Source organism: Nilaparvata lugens, chromosome X (genome assembly GCF_014356525.2).
Source record: "Nilaparvata lugens isolate BPH chromosome X, ASM1435652v1, whole genome shotgun sequence".
In the NCBI taxonomy this organism is placed as follows: Eukaryota; Metazoa; Arthropoda; class Insecta; order Hemiptera; family Delphacidae; genus Nilaparvata; species Nilaparvata lugens.
The window spans coordinates 16645138-16659551 of record NC_052518.1 but is presented as its reverse complement, the minus strand read 5'-3'; the positions used below and the strand labels follow the sequence as shown (position 1 = coordinate 16659551).

General features: G+C 32.0%; 1 protein-coding gene across 4 annotated transcripts; it reads left to right on the top strand.

Moving 5' to 3' along the window:
- The first annotated feature begins 840 nt into the window (after window positions 1-840).
- LOC120354799 (sister chromatid cohesion protein PDS5 homolog B-like) lies at window positions 841-12522 on the top strand. Of its 4 annotated transcripts, XM_039442524.1 has the most exons (7): window positions 841-889; window positions 2925-3158; window positions 4501-4671; window positions 6057-6179; window positions 6832-6870; window positions 9976-10026; window positions 10874-12522. In XM_039442524.1, the coding sequence occupies exons 1-7, from the start codon at window positions 869-871 to the stop codon at window positions 10934-10936; spliced, it is 702 nt and encodes a 233-aa protein (XP_039298458.1). In that variant the 5' UTR covers window positions 841-868; the 3' UTR covers window positions 10937-12522. The 4 variants fall into 4 exon arrangements, with proteins under 4 accessions (XP_039298458.1, XP_039298460.1, XP_039298459.1 ...); XM_039442526.1 differs by lacking the exon at window positions 6832-6870; XM_039442525.1 differs by lacking the exon at window positions 2925-3158 and having other exon boundaries at window positions 844-1123.
- Window positions 12523-14414: the final 1892 nt, after the last annotated feature.

Below are 14414 nucleotides of genomic sequence, written 5' to 3'. Positions count from 1 at the left end.
CGGCACCTGGATCATACAGCATTTTCACTGTGTTGTTGTTGAGTTTAACGTTCACCATTACTTTACAGCCTTTTTCCAGAGTTCTTATATGTTCAATATCAGAATATTGATAAATTTTCGCGGACCTGATTTATCTGTTTGTCTTTTACAATTGTAGCGTTCCCTACTTTTAGACATGCTCTAGCAAAATGGTTCTTACCTCCGCAAGCTTTACAAAATTGTTATTTGCAGTGCACATGACACCATCAGAATGTCGCCGGTTTCCACAACGGAGACAATGTGTATTTTTGTTCAATTTTAGAGTCGATTTCTTTTCATATTTTCGTTGTACTTTTGAGGGTTAGATTCCATTGCCTGATGTTTATCAGAAATTTTTACTCTATTCAATTTGTAGAACTGTTTTTAATTTCTTGCTGTTGAAGGTTAACGGTTTCTAGCAATTTTGCTGATTCTACTATTTTTGTAAAAGTTGTTTGTGTTGATGCATGCATTCTCAATAACTCAAGTTGCCAACTATCGTTGTTGATGCCCAGTATGAACTGATATCTACTATATATATATATTTGTCTTGAAAGTGATGTATATTTTTTTGAGAATCAATAAATTTGAATTTGAATAAGTATTATCAACAATTAAACCCATTTTTGTTTCTCTTTCATAACATTTTTTTCCAATTAATGTTGAAAGAAAACTAGTATTGTTCAAAATGCACCCTAATTTTATTTAGTAATTATTAATGAATGACATTCCATGACTTGAACTTGGTTTGATTCAAGCATATTCGGAAAAATCATTTTATTTATTTGTTATTACAATAACTAAATTTTCTATTTTTGTTGCAGCTGGTACACAACCCTATCAAACAAAAATGATTCAACAATTGCCGAACATCATGCCAGATATGATGATTGTGTTTGCTATGCCGGTGTTGACTCACTGCCCAGTGTTCACTGACCACACAGACAAAGACCAATTGGCCCAAATGCAGACTTGTCTAACTCACATTTTAGAGCCTCTGATTGCGCAGAAAGATACCTTCTGCTTTGGTTACTACAAGGAGCTCAATGAACAAATGAAGAATCATTACTTGTCCACAGCTAATGATGACAATAACATCAATGTGGTAAGTTATTATTCAGTTTTAATTTTTCCAAGCGAGACATTATAAGTTCTTATTACGTATTTTAATTCATCATATTATGATAGTAAAAATTGTCCATAAATGTTCAACTATTCTAAAATATTTAAATATTGGATATAGAAAAAATGAGAGGAGTAAAAAAATTAATTTCGATATACCTCATTTAGTGCAAGTTCCAAGAGAACGATCCGAATATGAATAATATTTGAAAAAAGGTATTATACTTGAAATAATGTTTGTTCAAATAATAAAAATTGGAAACTTGTAAAAGTGTAGGACTGTTTTTGATGAAACTTTGGAAAACATTCGAAGACAATTGCTTACTGTACATATACAGGGTGTCCCACCAAGGTTGTAACAGCCTTTGACCATGGATTCTACACAACATTTCTGACAGAAAAGGTTCAGTAAACGTTTTTCCTATCTACCTTAGTTTTCGAGATATATTGATTTTTCGATATTTTCAGAATATGCCTACTACCGGTCATTAAATACTCAATAACTCGAAAACTACTGGTCGAATTTCAATTTCAAGGGTATTGTTGGAAAGAGAAAAACATTTCAAACTAGATTAATGTAATTTTATCTGCTGTTAGATATTTTGTAGTTTTCTATTAGGGCTTAAACTTAAAAAAATGCTATTCTTCATAGTCAAACTTCAAACAATTTTTCTCGATCTTTTTGCTGGTAATTATAGTGGTTCCAATATTTCAAAAACTTCTCCATTTCATAAGCTTCAGTATGTGTATGAATGAGTATGAATTCGAAAAGAAGCTCTATGATTAAGTGTTCAAAACTGCTAATATCTGGAATTAACACCTTCAAAATTAGGAAATTCACAAACAGCATGCATCAAGTGTTGATCCTAAGGGTGAAATCACCTGATTTCTCTCTGACAATATTCACAAGTTTCAACATTCAACATTTTAAAATTCTACAATGATATGACTTTTTCAATAATTTGCATTATTTCCTGTATCATAAATCCTGAATAAAATAACAAGAAGTGTATGTTTCAGCCTTTTTTCAGTATAGTTTTCAGTATGCTTTCCAGTTAATTGACATGATATCTATCAACTTTGGTTAGTAAAGAAGTGTTCGCGTTCATTATCATGAAATTCACCTTTATTGAGTACTTGAACATGTTATTGGTGTATGGAGAGTGTGGTTACAATTCAAGAGAGGCAGAGAGAGTATACAGGAGACGTTTTCCTGGCCGAAAACACCCATCTCATAACACGTTTTAAGATTGACAGATGTCAAGATGGCAAGGGCCTAGGATCAGTTTCAAGGTACTAGAGGCCCGTCTTAATTTTTGAAGCTTTTGAGAATCTTATAGTATTTCGAGCAGAATCCTCGATCCAGCATCCGGCCGGCAGCTGGGATGTTGGATGTTTCAAGAATGCTAGTTCAAAGAATATTGAAGGAAAATAACTTTCGATCATCTCTTGATACCCCAGTTCAAGAGTTGAATGAACCTGATACTGTTTCAAGGAGCAGTTTTGCAGTTGGATCTTAGCACAAAATTGTGTTTTACACATTTTATGGACAGATCACAGATAAAAGTACGTTCACAAGAACTGGTGCTGTAAATTTGCACAATATACATAGCCTACATGGTCCTTAATCATAGATCATATCGATATTAGCATCAGTTTTCATTCAATGTTTGGGCTGGCATGATTGATAAAAATATGTTGGACCTTTCATTTTCCCAGCAAGAATAAGTTTTTAAGAAGTTTTTATGGACTTTCTGGTCAATGAGCTTCACGAATTGCCGAACATCATGCCAGATATGATGATTGTGTTTGCTATGCCGGTGTTGACTCACTGCCCAGTGTTCACTGACCACACAGACAAAGACCAATTGGCCCAAATGCAGACTTGTCTAACTCACATTTTAGAGCCTCTGATTGCGCAGAAAGATACCTTCTGCTTTGGTTACTACAAGGAGCTCATTGAACAAATGAAGAATCATTACTTGTCCACAGCTAATGATGACAATAACATCAATGTGGTAAGTTATTATTCAATTTAATTTTTCCAAGCGAAACATAAGTCCTTATTACGTATTTTCATTCATCATATTATGATAGTAAAAATTGTCCATAAATGTTCAACTATTCTAAAATATTTAAATATTGGATATAGAAAAAATGAGAGGAGTAAAAAAATTAATTTCGATATACCTCGTTTAGTACAAGCTCCAAGAGAACGACCCGAATATGAATAATATTAAGAGAAAAAATAATAGAAATAATAATAATATAATAGAATAATAGAAAAGGAGGCTATTTTGAATTCCTGTAAGCAGTGAGCATGATAATATGTAACTTGATTACCATCTGAATGATTGCCATCAGTTTTTTTAATTCTGTCATTCATCTACTTTGAATTATTATTCTATGAATAAATTTTGTTGGATCTTGTAAAATTGTATGATTAATATTTTATTTAGGATTTAGGCTATATGTTACAGGAAATAATGCAATAATCAGGTGATTTCACCCCTAGGATCATCACTTGATGCATGCTGTTTGTGAATTTCCTCATTTTGAAGGTGTTCATCCCAGATAATAGCAGTTTTGAACACTTTATCATGGAATTTCCCTTTTTGAATTTATATTCATTCGAAAGCTTATGAAATGGAGAAGTTTTTGAAATATTGGAATCACTATAATTACCCGCAAAAAATCGAGAAAAAACGGTTTGAAATTTGACTTTGAATTTGAAGAATAGCATTTTTTCAAGTTCAAGCCCTAATAAAATTCTACAAAATATCAAAATTCTACAAAATAACAGCAAATAAATTTACATTAATTTAGTTTGAAATGTTTTTCTCTTTCCAACAATACCCTTGATATTGAAATTTGAGCAGTAGTTTTCGAGTTATTGAGTATTTAATGACCGGAAGTAGGCATATACTGAAAATATCGAAAAATCGAGATATCTCGAAAACTAAGGTCGATATGATAAAAGTTTACTGATCATTTTTTGTCAGAAATGTCGAGTAGAATCTATGGTCAACGGCTGTTACAACCTTGGTGGGACACCCTGTATAATTGAGAATAATACAGATCAGTTTGTTGAGTGTATAATAATTAATATTCGTATGGCTTTCATTGGTGGGGAGTCCCTGACGGAAGTTCCACCTCACCTGAGTATATAATTTAAGCCGTTAATGGGCCTCACGACAGTTATAATATCAGCCGGATTGAGCCTATAAAAAATAATCGACAACGTCCAAGATCGACACCGTAATCGATTTTTGACTACTCAGTGTTTGGCTGCAAGTGAGTCAGTGTTGTATTTTCAACGATGATTTTTTTGTAATTTGGTTTCTGAATTTGTGTTAACAGAGATTGTGGACCCTTTGCGATCTGGCCATGACGGTTCTTGTATCAAAAACAATAAATTTCGAAATGCGTAACTTCCCCACCGAACCAAGAATACCGGCCATGTATTTCAAGAGAATGGATGACTCCATCGACAACAAAAAGAACTATCTGCCGCTTGATATGCAGGTTCCGGTTAGTGTGTGACAATTTTTCCAAGATGTAGTTTTCAGTACAGTTATTACTTCAGTAAAAATGTTCATTCCTAATGACTGTATTCACAAAATCAAATTAACAATCTCATTTTTATATGATAATATACTGTAGCTTGAAGTTGAAGATTGCATGTATTAGGAACGTTTAGATTCGTATAGATGGATTCAAGTCTGAGGATTTGTCAAATTGAAAAATGTTCAATTTGTTCAGTTTGCTTCCACACACATCAATGGGAGTGTTTGTATGAGATTTTACTTATGCTCATACATCTTAAATCAGGAAAACGTTGTACATAATTTGACTTACATTTCTCCAAGTAATGTTGATAAATCATTCGTGAAATTTGGTGCTATTTCTAGCGTCAATCGCTAGCTATGCGGCTAGCTATAATGAGGTCCACGTTATTATGGCAGTGGAGAGAGATAAGAGAACAGCTTTGCCGATTCTCTGCTTTGCCACTGCCTCCTGTAGAAGATACCTGATATTGGTAGTATTATGAAATATTTTAAAATTCCTGTTGAAAATTATCAATTATATTCTATTCGTCAAGAAAATATATGTTTTTATGATTAAATAATACATTTTCATTATTGAGATTAGATATTTTGTTAATTGATAATTATATTTCTACATTGTTGAAAAACGATCTGGCAACGTTGCAGAGGTAGAAAAGGATTGCGCTATCTGCTTTGTGGTATAATAGACAAGGATAGCAATACCAATGTTAATAAAATACTGCCATTATAACGTGGATCTCACTATAGGTGATCTTACGTCATTAAACCAAAAACTAATACCCTGATAAAATGTGGCTTTTTGAACAAACAACTGATGAAGACTGTAAGAGAAGATTGTTTTTGTTACATTATTAAACAAGTTGTAGAATTTTTATGGATCACTATGATATACTGAATAACCATTTCTAGACTGAATAGTGACAAAGAAACCACTGATTTATTTGAGAAAATTGACCTGCTCTATCGTAGGATCTGCATCAAAACGATCCTAGGTTGACACACCTTTAGGAGATTTACTGCCCATTTGTTTTAACATCAATTGTGAAACTGTAAAGCATGATCGTAGATGAAGGTCTTGAGTTATTTGTATGCTTTATTCACAAGCTTCCTCATAGTTGGCTACGATTGATTTATTTCTACATTCATGCTTATTAAAAATCATTATCACAGTTCATTACAGTCCATATATCGATAATATCAATAGTAATACTAGATATCGATACAAGCAACCTTGGACAAGGACCTTGGTTTGTAATCTTGATGTTTCTCTCTGTGTAGTTATGATTCAATGAAGGTTTATCATGTTGGCTGATTTTATTTAACTTATTGTGCATTTTGATATTTCAGAAGAAACTTTCACCAACCACAGTGTTGGAAGATCAGCAAGCTCAAGCAGCCAACACTCGTCAGAAGCGACGACTGAAAGGCGCCGCTAACAACCAGACTGCATTTCCGGAATTCGATGTTGAGGTGGGTTGTCTCTATAATTATATATATTCTATGTAATACAAAAAATCCTTTTTAAAACTAATTATAACCACGGAGGACGTAATTTTGGACCCATTTTCAAAAAGGTCCAAGGAAGTTCTGCATGCAGGTTTTACTTGTTTGAAAAAAATATGTTGATTAAAAAATGTAGAATCAAGGGAAATGAATAGTGGCACTATCTCCAGATATTTTTGACAAAACTTGATGTGGACTGGTTGAATTTAATTGCTAAATAGAGTATTGGAAAAGGAAGCCACAAATTTGAACAAAGCTGGCGGCGCTTCGCGCTGATTTAATGTCTAGTATATTTGTTTCTAATACTACAATCAATCGTATTTTTTGATCAATTAATCACTTTTGACGAAGCTAGTATTTAACAATTTATTGTTTTTAGTGACTTATTGAAACTTCAATTATACAAGACAGTATTTCACAGTGAATTGTAGATTTCATTCACTTTTTGAAGCTTGTTCTCAGGGGTGAAATGATTTGTAAAGGAATGCTACAAAAAATAATTGCATAATGACATTTACTGAGAGTTTCTGTTATATGTGAATAGCTTTCAGTTACTCGTCGTTTCACCTTCCTTCATTCATGATTTCCTCAAATAATATTGAACTTTTTCCATTTCAAGCCTACGGAAGAAATGAAAAGCAGTTACATCGATGCAATGGTAACGTCATGATGTTTAATTTTTTGTAGTTTTGCGTTAGTTGACATGAGTTTTTGCTGTATAATAATACAATATGTACGAAATAGAAATGCGAACATTTCTTGAAATTAAATCCACATGGGTTTACTTTCTTCTCGATGCATGTAAAAATATTCACGTTCAATGAACTTGAACGTTCATTTTTGGTATTATAGAAAACTCTTCAGCTAGTCTTCCATATTCTTATTAAAATAAATTAGTTATTTTTGAAAAACACTTATATTAAATAATAATATATTATGAGTAGGTCACAAATAGACATGTCAAATTGTTGCCAAAGGCAACATCATGGTACAAATAAAGTGACCGACAGACAGGTCCCAAATAATATGAATATAATGCTGCCTTGGTAACGATTTGACCTTTCTCCATCTGTAACCTAATTTCTTCAGGCATCCAAATTTTTCAAACTTCTGCACAAAATAGGATATTTTGCTATACATGTTTGACTTTTGGATTCAACTTGAATATTGAAGGTACAAATGGAATGTATAAAAGCAACTGAATGGAAAATTATGAAAAATAAGAAGAAAACTTTGAATTTAATTAGATTTTCCAATTTATAACTATATACTATAATTTAAGCAAATACTTTTGAGCTTATGAAGACTCGACTTTCAGTTTTCAAAATTGCCCATTTAACTCACATGTTGAAAAAACTTATTCACGTAAACTTGACCAATGTAACTACCTACTTTAGCGATGACACTAGCCGCGTGGCTAGTTAATCTTCACGGCTGTAGTACATGAGCCATAGATTTGATGATTCGTTAGATATAAATCGAAAAACAATATAGTAGCCAAAACTTCTAATTCATATGTTTGATTCTTCCTCCGTATGTTTGCATACGTCTGTCTGTTGCTGTGTGTGTTTGTCTTTAAGAGGACGTTAATTTTGCTTCTGTTATATTTTTTCTGGAAGCTATATTCCAAATTATACTTCCTTGAAGCGCTCTTGATAGATAATATTGATCATTGTGTTACATTTCTTTGGTTGGCAGTAAAAATTTAGAATAAATTTTGAATCACGTAACAAAATAAAGACTAATTGACTTACTATCTGGTGTGGAAAGGAGACTCATTAATGAACAACATATTTGTAGAGAGAGAGAGAGATTTTACTTTAATGGACCTGATTTTGTGAACATTACAAAATATATTTCAACTGACTAGAAATATTTTGACTAGAGATAATAAAGCCTTAAGAAATCAGGTAAGCCAAGATTAATAGAGATCTTAAAAATAATAAATTATTTCAGCAAACAAGAAGTTTAACAAAATCTAAGGTTGAGAAGTTACTCAAACGGGAACTATTGGGACTCTAGTAAAATTCGAACTAAAACAAAACAAGTTTACAAGACCAACCTGTTCTTCACATTACAGAAAATTAAACTATTAAATATAATTAATAGTCCCTAGGCGCCTTTCATGATTTTGTCAGGGGTGATTAAACATTTTTAGAAATGCTAATCACACCAAACACAGTCTGTATTGGCGAACCCCTCCCCTTTTTGAAACAGTTCATAATCCACTTCGTTTTCCCTGTTTACACCTTTTCACGATGAATTATTTTTTCATACCTTGTTCCGTTGATCGTACTGGGTATTGTATTGATTTGATACTGACGGTTTGTTGCTGTCCCTGACACGTCCTGTGAGTTCGTAGTGCAGAGCCCGTTGTTAGAATCCACTGCGGCCGTCTTATAATGATTCGAGGGTTCCTGGTCGATTGTGAAGGCGGTGGGTCATCAACTCGTAAACCGCTGTTTGAAATGAAATAAAACTAAATAATTTCGGTGTCTCAAGCGAGAGTTCAAAGCAACTAACACTGATACAAAACACAATTCTACGATCTAACTTCAAATTAAAATCAAAATACAGATGACCTAGAGACTACTCTGTGTTTGCTTTAAAGTAGAACAACTACAAATCATAAATACAGCTGTTGCTTCAAGAAAAGTATGAAATTACCCTACTCAGTTTACAGCAACTTAAGAGCTGTAATAATTTACAAAAACAATAATTCTTACCAAAATTAATTTCTACTCCTTGTCTCGTTAAGTTATTCCAATCGTTATGGTATCATGATTCCATAAATTAAATCGCTCAGTTGTTTTATTGAGTACTCTTATTAATTTACCTCAGCCAAAATTACTTTCAAGTAATTTAAAATAACAGGAAACAATACCTAACCTCAAAACGGCTACATCAGACGCCCTTGATAAAAGGTTACATCAGATCATAAACTGAAATCAAAAAAATTGTTTGGAAAATCAATCTAATGAATCTATAAAATACAAGTTACAAATATATTTATAAAATATGTACCTCTAAGCGGAAATTGTTCAAGAATAAAATCGAGCCATTATCGTATCTCTCTCTTCCCTAGTTTTACATGAAATTTATTTTTCCTACAGTTACCTTGAAAAGTGACGATTCCTGCACTGATTACAGAACGCAAAGATTCACTTTTCCGCTCTAGTGCGGGAAAAATCTTTTCTGCACTCCAGATTTGCAACATGGCAACACAAAATAGTTGGTGGGTTAAATGGAGGATTAGTGCACGAAAACAAAAATTAAGTTGGTAACAATGACTGTGGTTAGATTTAGATTAGAATCATTTCAATGGCTACCCTACATTTATGATAAAATCCAAAACTAGAATAAATTGCGCAACTAAAAAATCGGGCAGAGATACGCAGATGTTCCCTGGCTCCAAAGTTTTTCCAAGTGACGAACAACGCCTTAGCAAAATCTTGGATACATCTCAATCAGGCTTGCCAATTAATAGAGGACAAAAATTAACTCCCCTCATAAGCATACCTCTCTCTCAATAATAAAGTGAGAGAGAAGATAAGTAGTGAGACCGATATCCCCCCAGTGTTCTCACGCTGTAAACTGATGACATCAGGCAACAAGCGATAAGAAAACAAAACTTCACAGACGAGAAAATTGTAATCTATATTACCATTACAATTGAACAGTTTCAATGGTTGATGAATTAATTTACTGTTCGAAATATGTGATATTTACTGTTTGTAATATGTGAAAATATTTTATTCAACAGCCGGCTGCTGCTTCTGAGACAAGAATCCAATTACCAGGAATGGAAGAAGATGTAAGTGAACAAACTTCTTACCATTATCAGCTGTGTGATGGCATCTTGAGATTCTTCCAAGTTATACTTTTTAGGCGTACATAAGATTCTTATTGAATTTAATTTCATCCTAGAAGCTTATTACAACTAGGCCTAATGCACGTTGTTACAATCACTGTAATTAATTTACTTCATTCACGGTTTTAATGATGAATAATCCTATATTATCATACAATAAGCCTAGGAATAGAAAGTTTAACGCGTTGTTAATGAAGTACGGAAAGAAACAAAAGAGATCGAATTTTGAACGGTCAATAGCTCTTTAGAACTCTGGAACTACTGAAATTGGCGCTTGAAAAATATATGTGTTGGAACGGAAACACTAGCGTCTCATAGCTTGAAGTAACAGTCAAAAGCGGCATGGCGCTGTTTGAACGTACAGACGTTTTGTTTGAACGTACAGACAGACAATGATGGCCTTGAGTCAAAAGTAGGAACTCGCTAACGCTCGTTCAATGAATTGTTTATACTTGTTTATTTATAATTGTTTATAGTGATGAATATTGTATCTTAAATATTCTGTATCCAACATCAGAATATTAATAATAATGGTTGTTCATGTTCATCATCAGTTGCAGGCCGAGTTGAAACTTATCAAGTATTGGAATCATAATTTGGATGGTTTGGATCTTAGGTGTTGACGTTAATCTTTGAAAGTAGCTGGAACTCTGGCTTGATTTATTTATAACAGTTGAGATTCATCAACATACCTTGAGTGAATTTAACGACTTGCACTTTTTGAACTGCATTGGAATTCTTGAGAATGAAATTTGTATGATTTCTAATAATAATTTTTCGTATGTTTCAGTCCGATGAAGATCGTGAACCTAGTTCGAAAAGATCAAGGAATTCTACAAAGGATAATAATTGATGTCTTTGAAATCCGTAATTTCAATCATTTGATTTTTATTTTTAATGGGCGTTTTATCAAGAATTTCAATGTATTTATTTGTGTTAAAAACATGCTAATAATAACAGGTTTTCATCCATTTGATAATATTTTTGTGATTATATTGTTAGCGGTCCTATTTTATTTTAAAAGTTCTGAATACATGTTTTTATTTACATGGGTGACATTTTAATTAATTCATTTATCTATTCATTTTGTTGAAACAGAGTTTCAGGTTTTTTTAAAATACTTTTCCCATTTAATTTATTCCACCCCATAGATGTGCTCCAAAACAGCAATTATTTACTCATAAAATATATTTACTCATTTTATTGATACGGCTTTGAGGCTCTTTTTAAAAAAGTTTTCTTAACTCACTAGTTTTAATTAAGACATTACTGTCCACTCTACCCTATGTCTTCATATAAAAAAATCATTCTATCTATTCTAAGGCTTTGTTCTTTTAATTTCAATCATTTGATTTTTATTTTTAATGGGAGTTTTATCAAGAATTTCAATGTATTTATTTATGTTAAAAACATGCTAATAATACCAGGTTTTCATCCATTTGATAATATTTTTGTGATTATATTGTTATTTTGGCTGTCCTATTTTATTTTAAAAGTTCTGAATACATGTTTTAATTTACATGGGTGACATTTTAATTAATTAATTTATTTATTCATTTTGTTGAAACAGAGTTTCAGGTTTTTTAAAAATACTTTTCCCATTTAATTTACTCCACCCCAATTATTTACTCATAAAATATATTTACTCATTTTATTGATACGACTTTGAGGCTCTTTTAAAAAAAGTTTTCTCAACTCACTAGTTTTAATTATAGTTGTTTTTGTTTTTACTATGGTATTTTTGTTTATCTGTGAAGAATTGATAGTGATTTATGTTCGTACTCCTTTTCAAGAACTATGGTTTAGTTGATTTTCATTAGTACATAAAACAGTACAGTGGAAGTACATTACTCATGAATTCAAAGTTTACATAGCTGAATTGTTGAGCTCATTCCATTTTGTGTATAGCTTTTCTGTTTTTCTGTACAATTATAATTTCTTGTTTGACATTTCCTGGTCAACTTAAGTTCAATCTGTTTATAATATTATCTGAATTTGAATCACTCATATTCTGTTAGATCACTTAGTTCGAAGGATATTTAAGTTACTGATTACTATATTAAGTTACTAATAAGCTCTGTTGTATTGATGTTAAGTTATGTTGTATTCATAAGAAATAGAGGGCAAGTCTTGATGATCGATGTAAGCATCACGAATGCTAAAAGTAGTTTATCAATTTATCTGCAGGATTAGGTAATTCTTTATCCAAAAATATGAAATGAAACAAAATGATATGAAAACATTAATTAAATATCACAATCATTAAAAACTGATTCTTCCATTTTTTATTTGGCCTCGATTAATTCCTTATGAGGTGATTTTTTCCATTAAACACAAGATTTTTGCTGGTACAAAAATATTTGGAAAAATGACAAAAATATTTCATGAATTTGAACTAGAATAAGAGAAATGTAAGTTTATTAAAAAAATATTACCATATACGTTATTTTTTCTGATCCCTATTCATAATTTTTATGTTAGTTTTGTTTTTATCAATCTTTAGAAAGAATCTCTGTATTCTATCGAGCTAGAGAGAATAACTTATAAACTAGTCAAATGTTATCCACTTGATAGCACGTAGGTGCTATTTCAATAAAAATAGCTTGTTGATGTTATGTAATTGTTCAAAAATGAGAGAATGAACGTTTTCACACACACCTATTTTTTCCGATTGTAAAACGACACCCATAATCCAGAATGCCCTCCGATTGTCGGTACATCAACCAATTAGCCAGTGGGCAAAGAGGACATTATGTCGTGTCGGCGAAAATCAATAGTTGAAAACGGCCAGTAGTTGAATCATTGGAAAAATTTTTTGAATGTCACTATATATATATATATATATATATATCACCTTATTAATTTGATTTTATAATATCAAATTCAATTTAATCCTGAACAATTAAAATTTTGTGTGAATTGTACAAGTGAGTTTTTATATAGGTACTTATTATATGTTACAGGATTGTTGAAAATTATTACACTTTCTGTTAAAAGGATAATTTGACAATAGGTTTGATTGGGAATCACATAAGAATTAAAATAACTATTTATATGTGGCTTCAAAAATTTTGTCCGCTATTTTGAATCCAACTTCATTTTTTTTTAAATGGGAAGGATGTCATAAGATACATGATTTCGATACAGAATTTCAAGCGAAAATGAATGGCGAAAACCACAAATCGATAACTTGAACGATGAAGATGCTTTTAAAGCAACCGTAAAGATATTAATAAAATCATACAAATAACAAAAGCACAAATAAATCAGTAAAACAAATTAAACTATCAAATTTTAGTTTTCAAAGTACAATAAACAGGGTAACTTCCATCCACATCTTAAAGTTTGATCTGTCAGTTTTTTAATGCAGGCTTACTAATCTACTTCACTTCTTCTTTAGCTTCATTTATTCGATTGGTAGGCAGCTTTCCATCATTTCTGTCCAGAGCTACACTTTTCAGTCGGAAAGTGGAATTCATTTTCTCTTGAAAATCTGTAGCGAAATCATATATCAGCTGACCATCTTTCCATTCAAAAAATGAAGTTGGATGCAAGATGGCGGACCAAAATTTTGAAGCTATAGAAAAGTAGTTTTTTAATTCAAATAGGATCCCCAATCAAACATATTGCCAAATTATCCTTGTAACAAGAATATTAAGCTGTTTTCATAATTTTCAATGAATACAGAGGGGTCCAAGAAATGTACCGTATAGGCCTGCACTCTTTAATATCTTGATAACACAATGGGTGTGTTTACAGTTTGCATGCGGATTACTCATGTCTCATTATCTGTTGATGAGACATCGAAGTACAATACGAAAAGTATATAAGAGGCCCATTTCAGACAGAACAGACGTCATTCATGCCGCTGGCGATTACTTTGCCGTTGTTCGTGGCGTACAAGGACGGGCCACTTGTTTAAAATGAGAAAAAACAGAAAAACAACCTGTTGAATAGAATGAATTTATAATGCTACTATCTTGCCCGTCTGTTGTGCTTTGCATACGTGGCGTCTCTGCCCAACGCCTACTATGTGAATTGGGCATTACTTTTGGTACCTATTGTATTTGGTCAACAGGTAGTGTGGCATGAGTAGTCAACATACAAACTATAACAACTGCTTGTGCGTTACCAAGATAATATCTTTTTCAATGTCGAGGAGTGTATACATCTTTTTGGACCCATCTGTAGATTAGTGATTAGCTCAATGATGCGCATAATCTGAATTTGCTAAGGATCTATATACAGGAAGAAAGATTTCAAAATTACATCTTTGATACAATATTTCATAACTATATAATTATTACAATGATTTGGTTGCTAATAACTAT

Excerpts from the sequence above, each read along its gene's own strand:
- LOC120354799 (XM_039442524.1), top strand. The coding sequence starts at position 869 with ATGATTCAACAATTGCCGAAC. Across the intron at positions 6,180-6,831 it reads TTCCGGAATTCGATGTTGAG|CCTACGGAAGAAATGAAAAG; the intron begins GTGGGTTGTCTC and ends TTCCATTTCAAG. Across the intron at positions 6,871-9,975 it reads GCAGTTACATCGATGCAATG|CCGGCTGCTGCTTCTGAGAC; the intron begins GTAACGTCATGA and ends TTTATTCAACAG.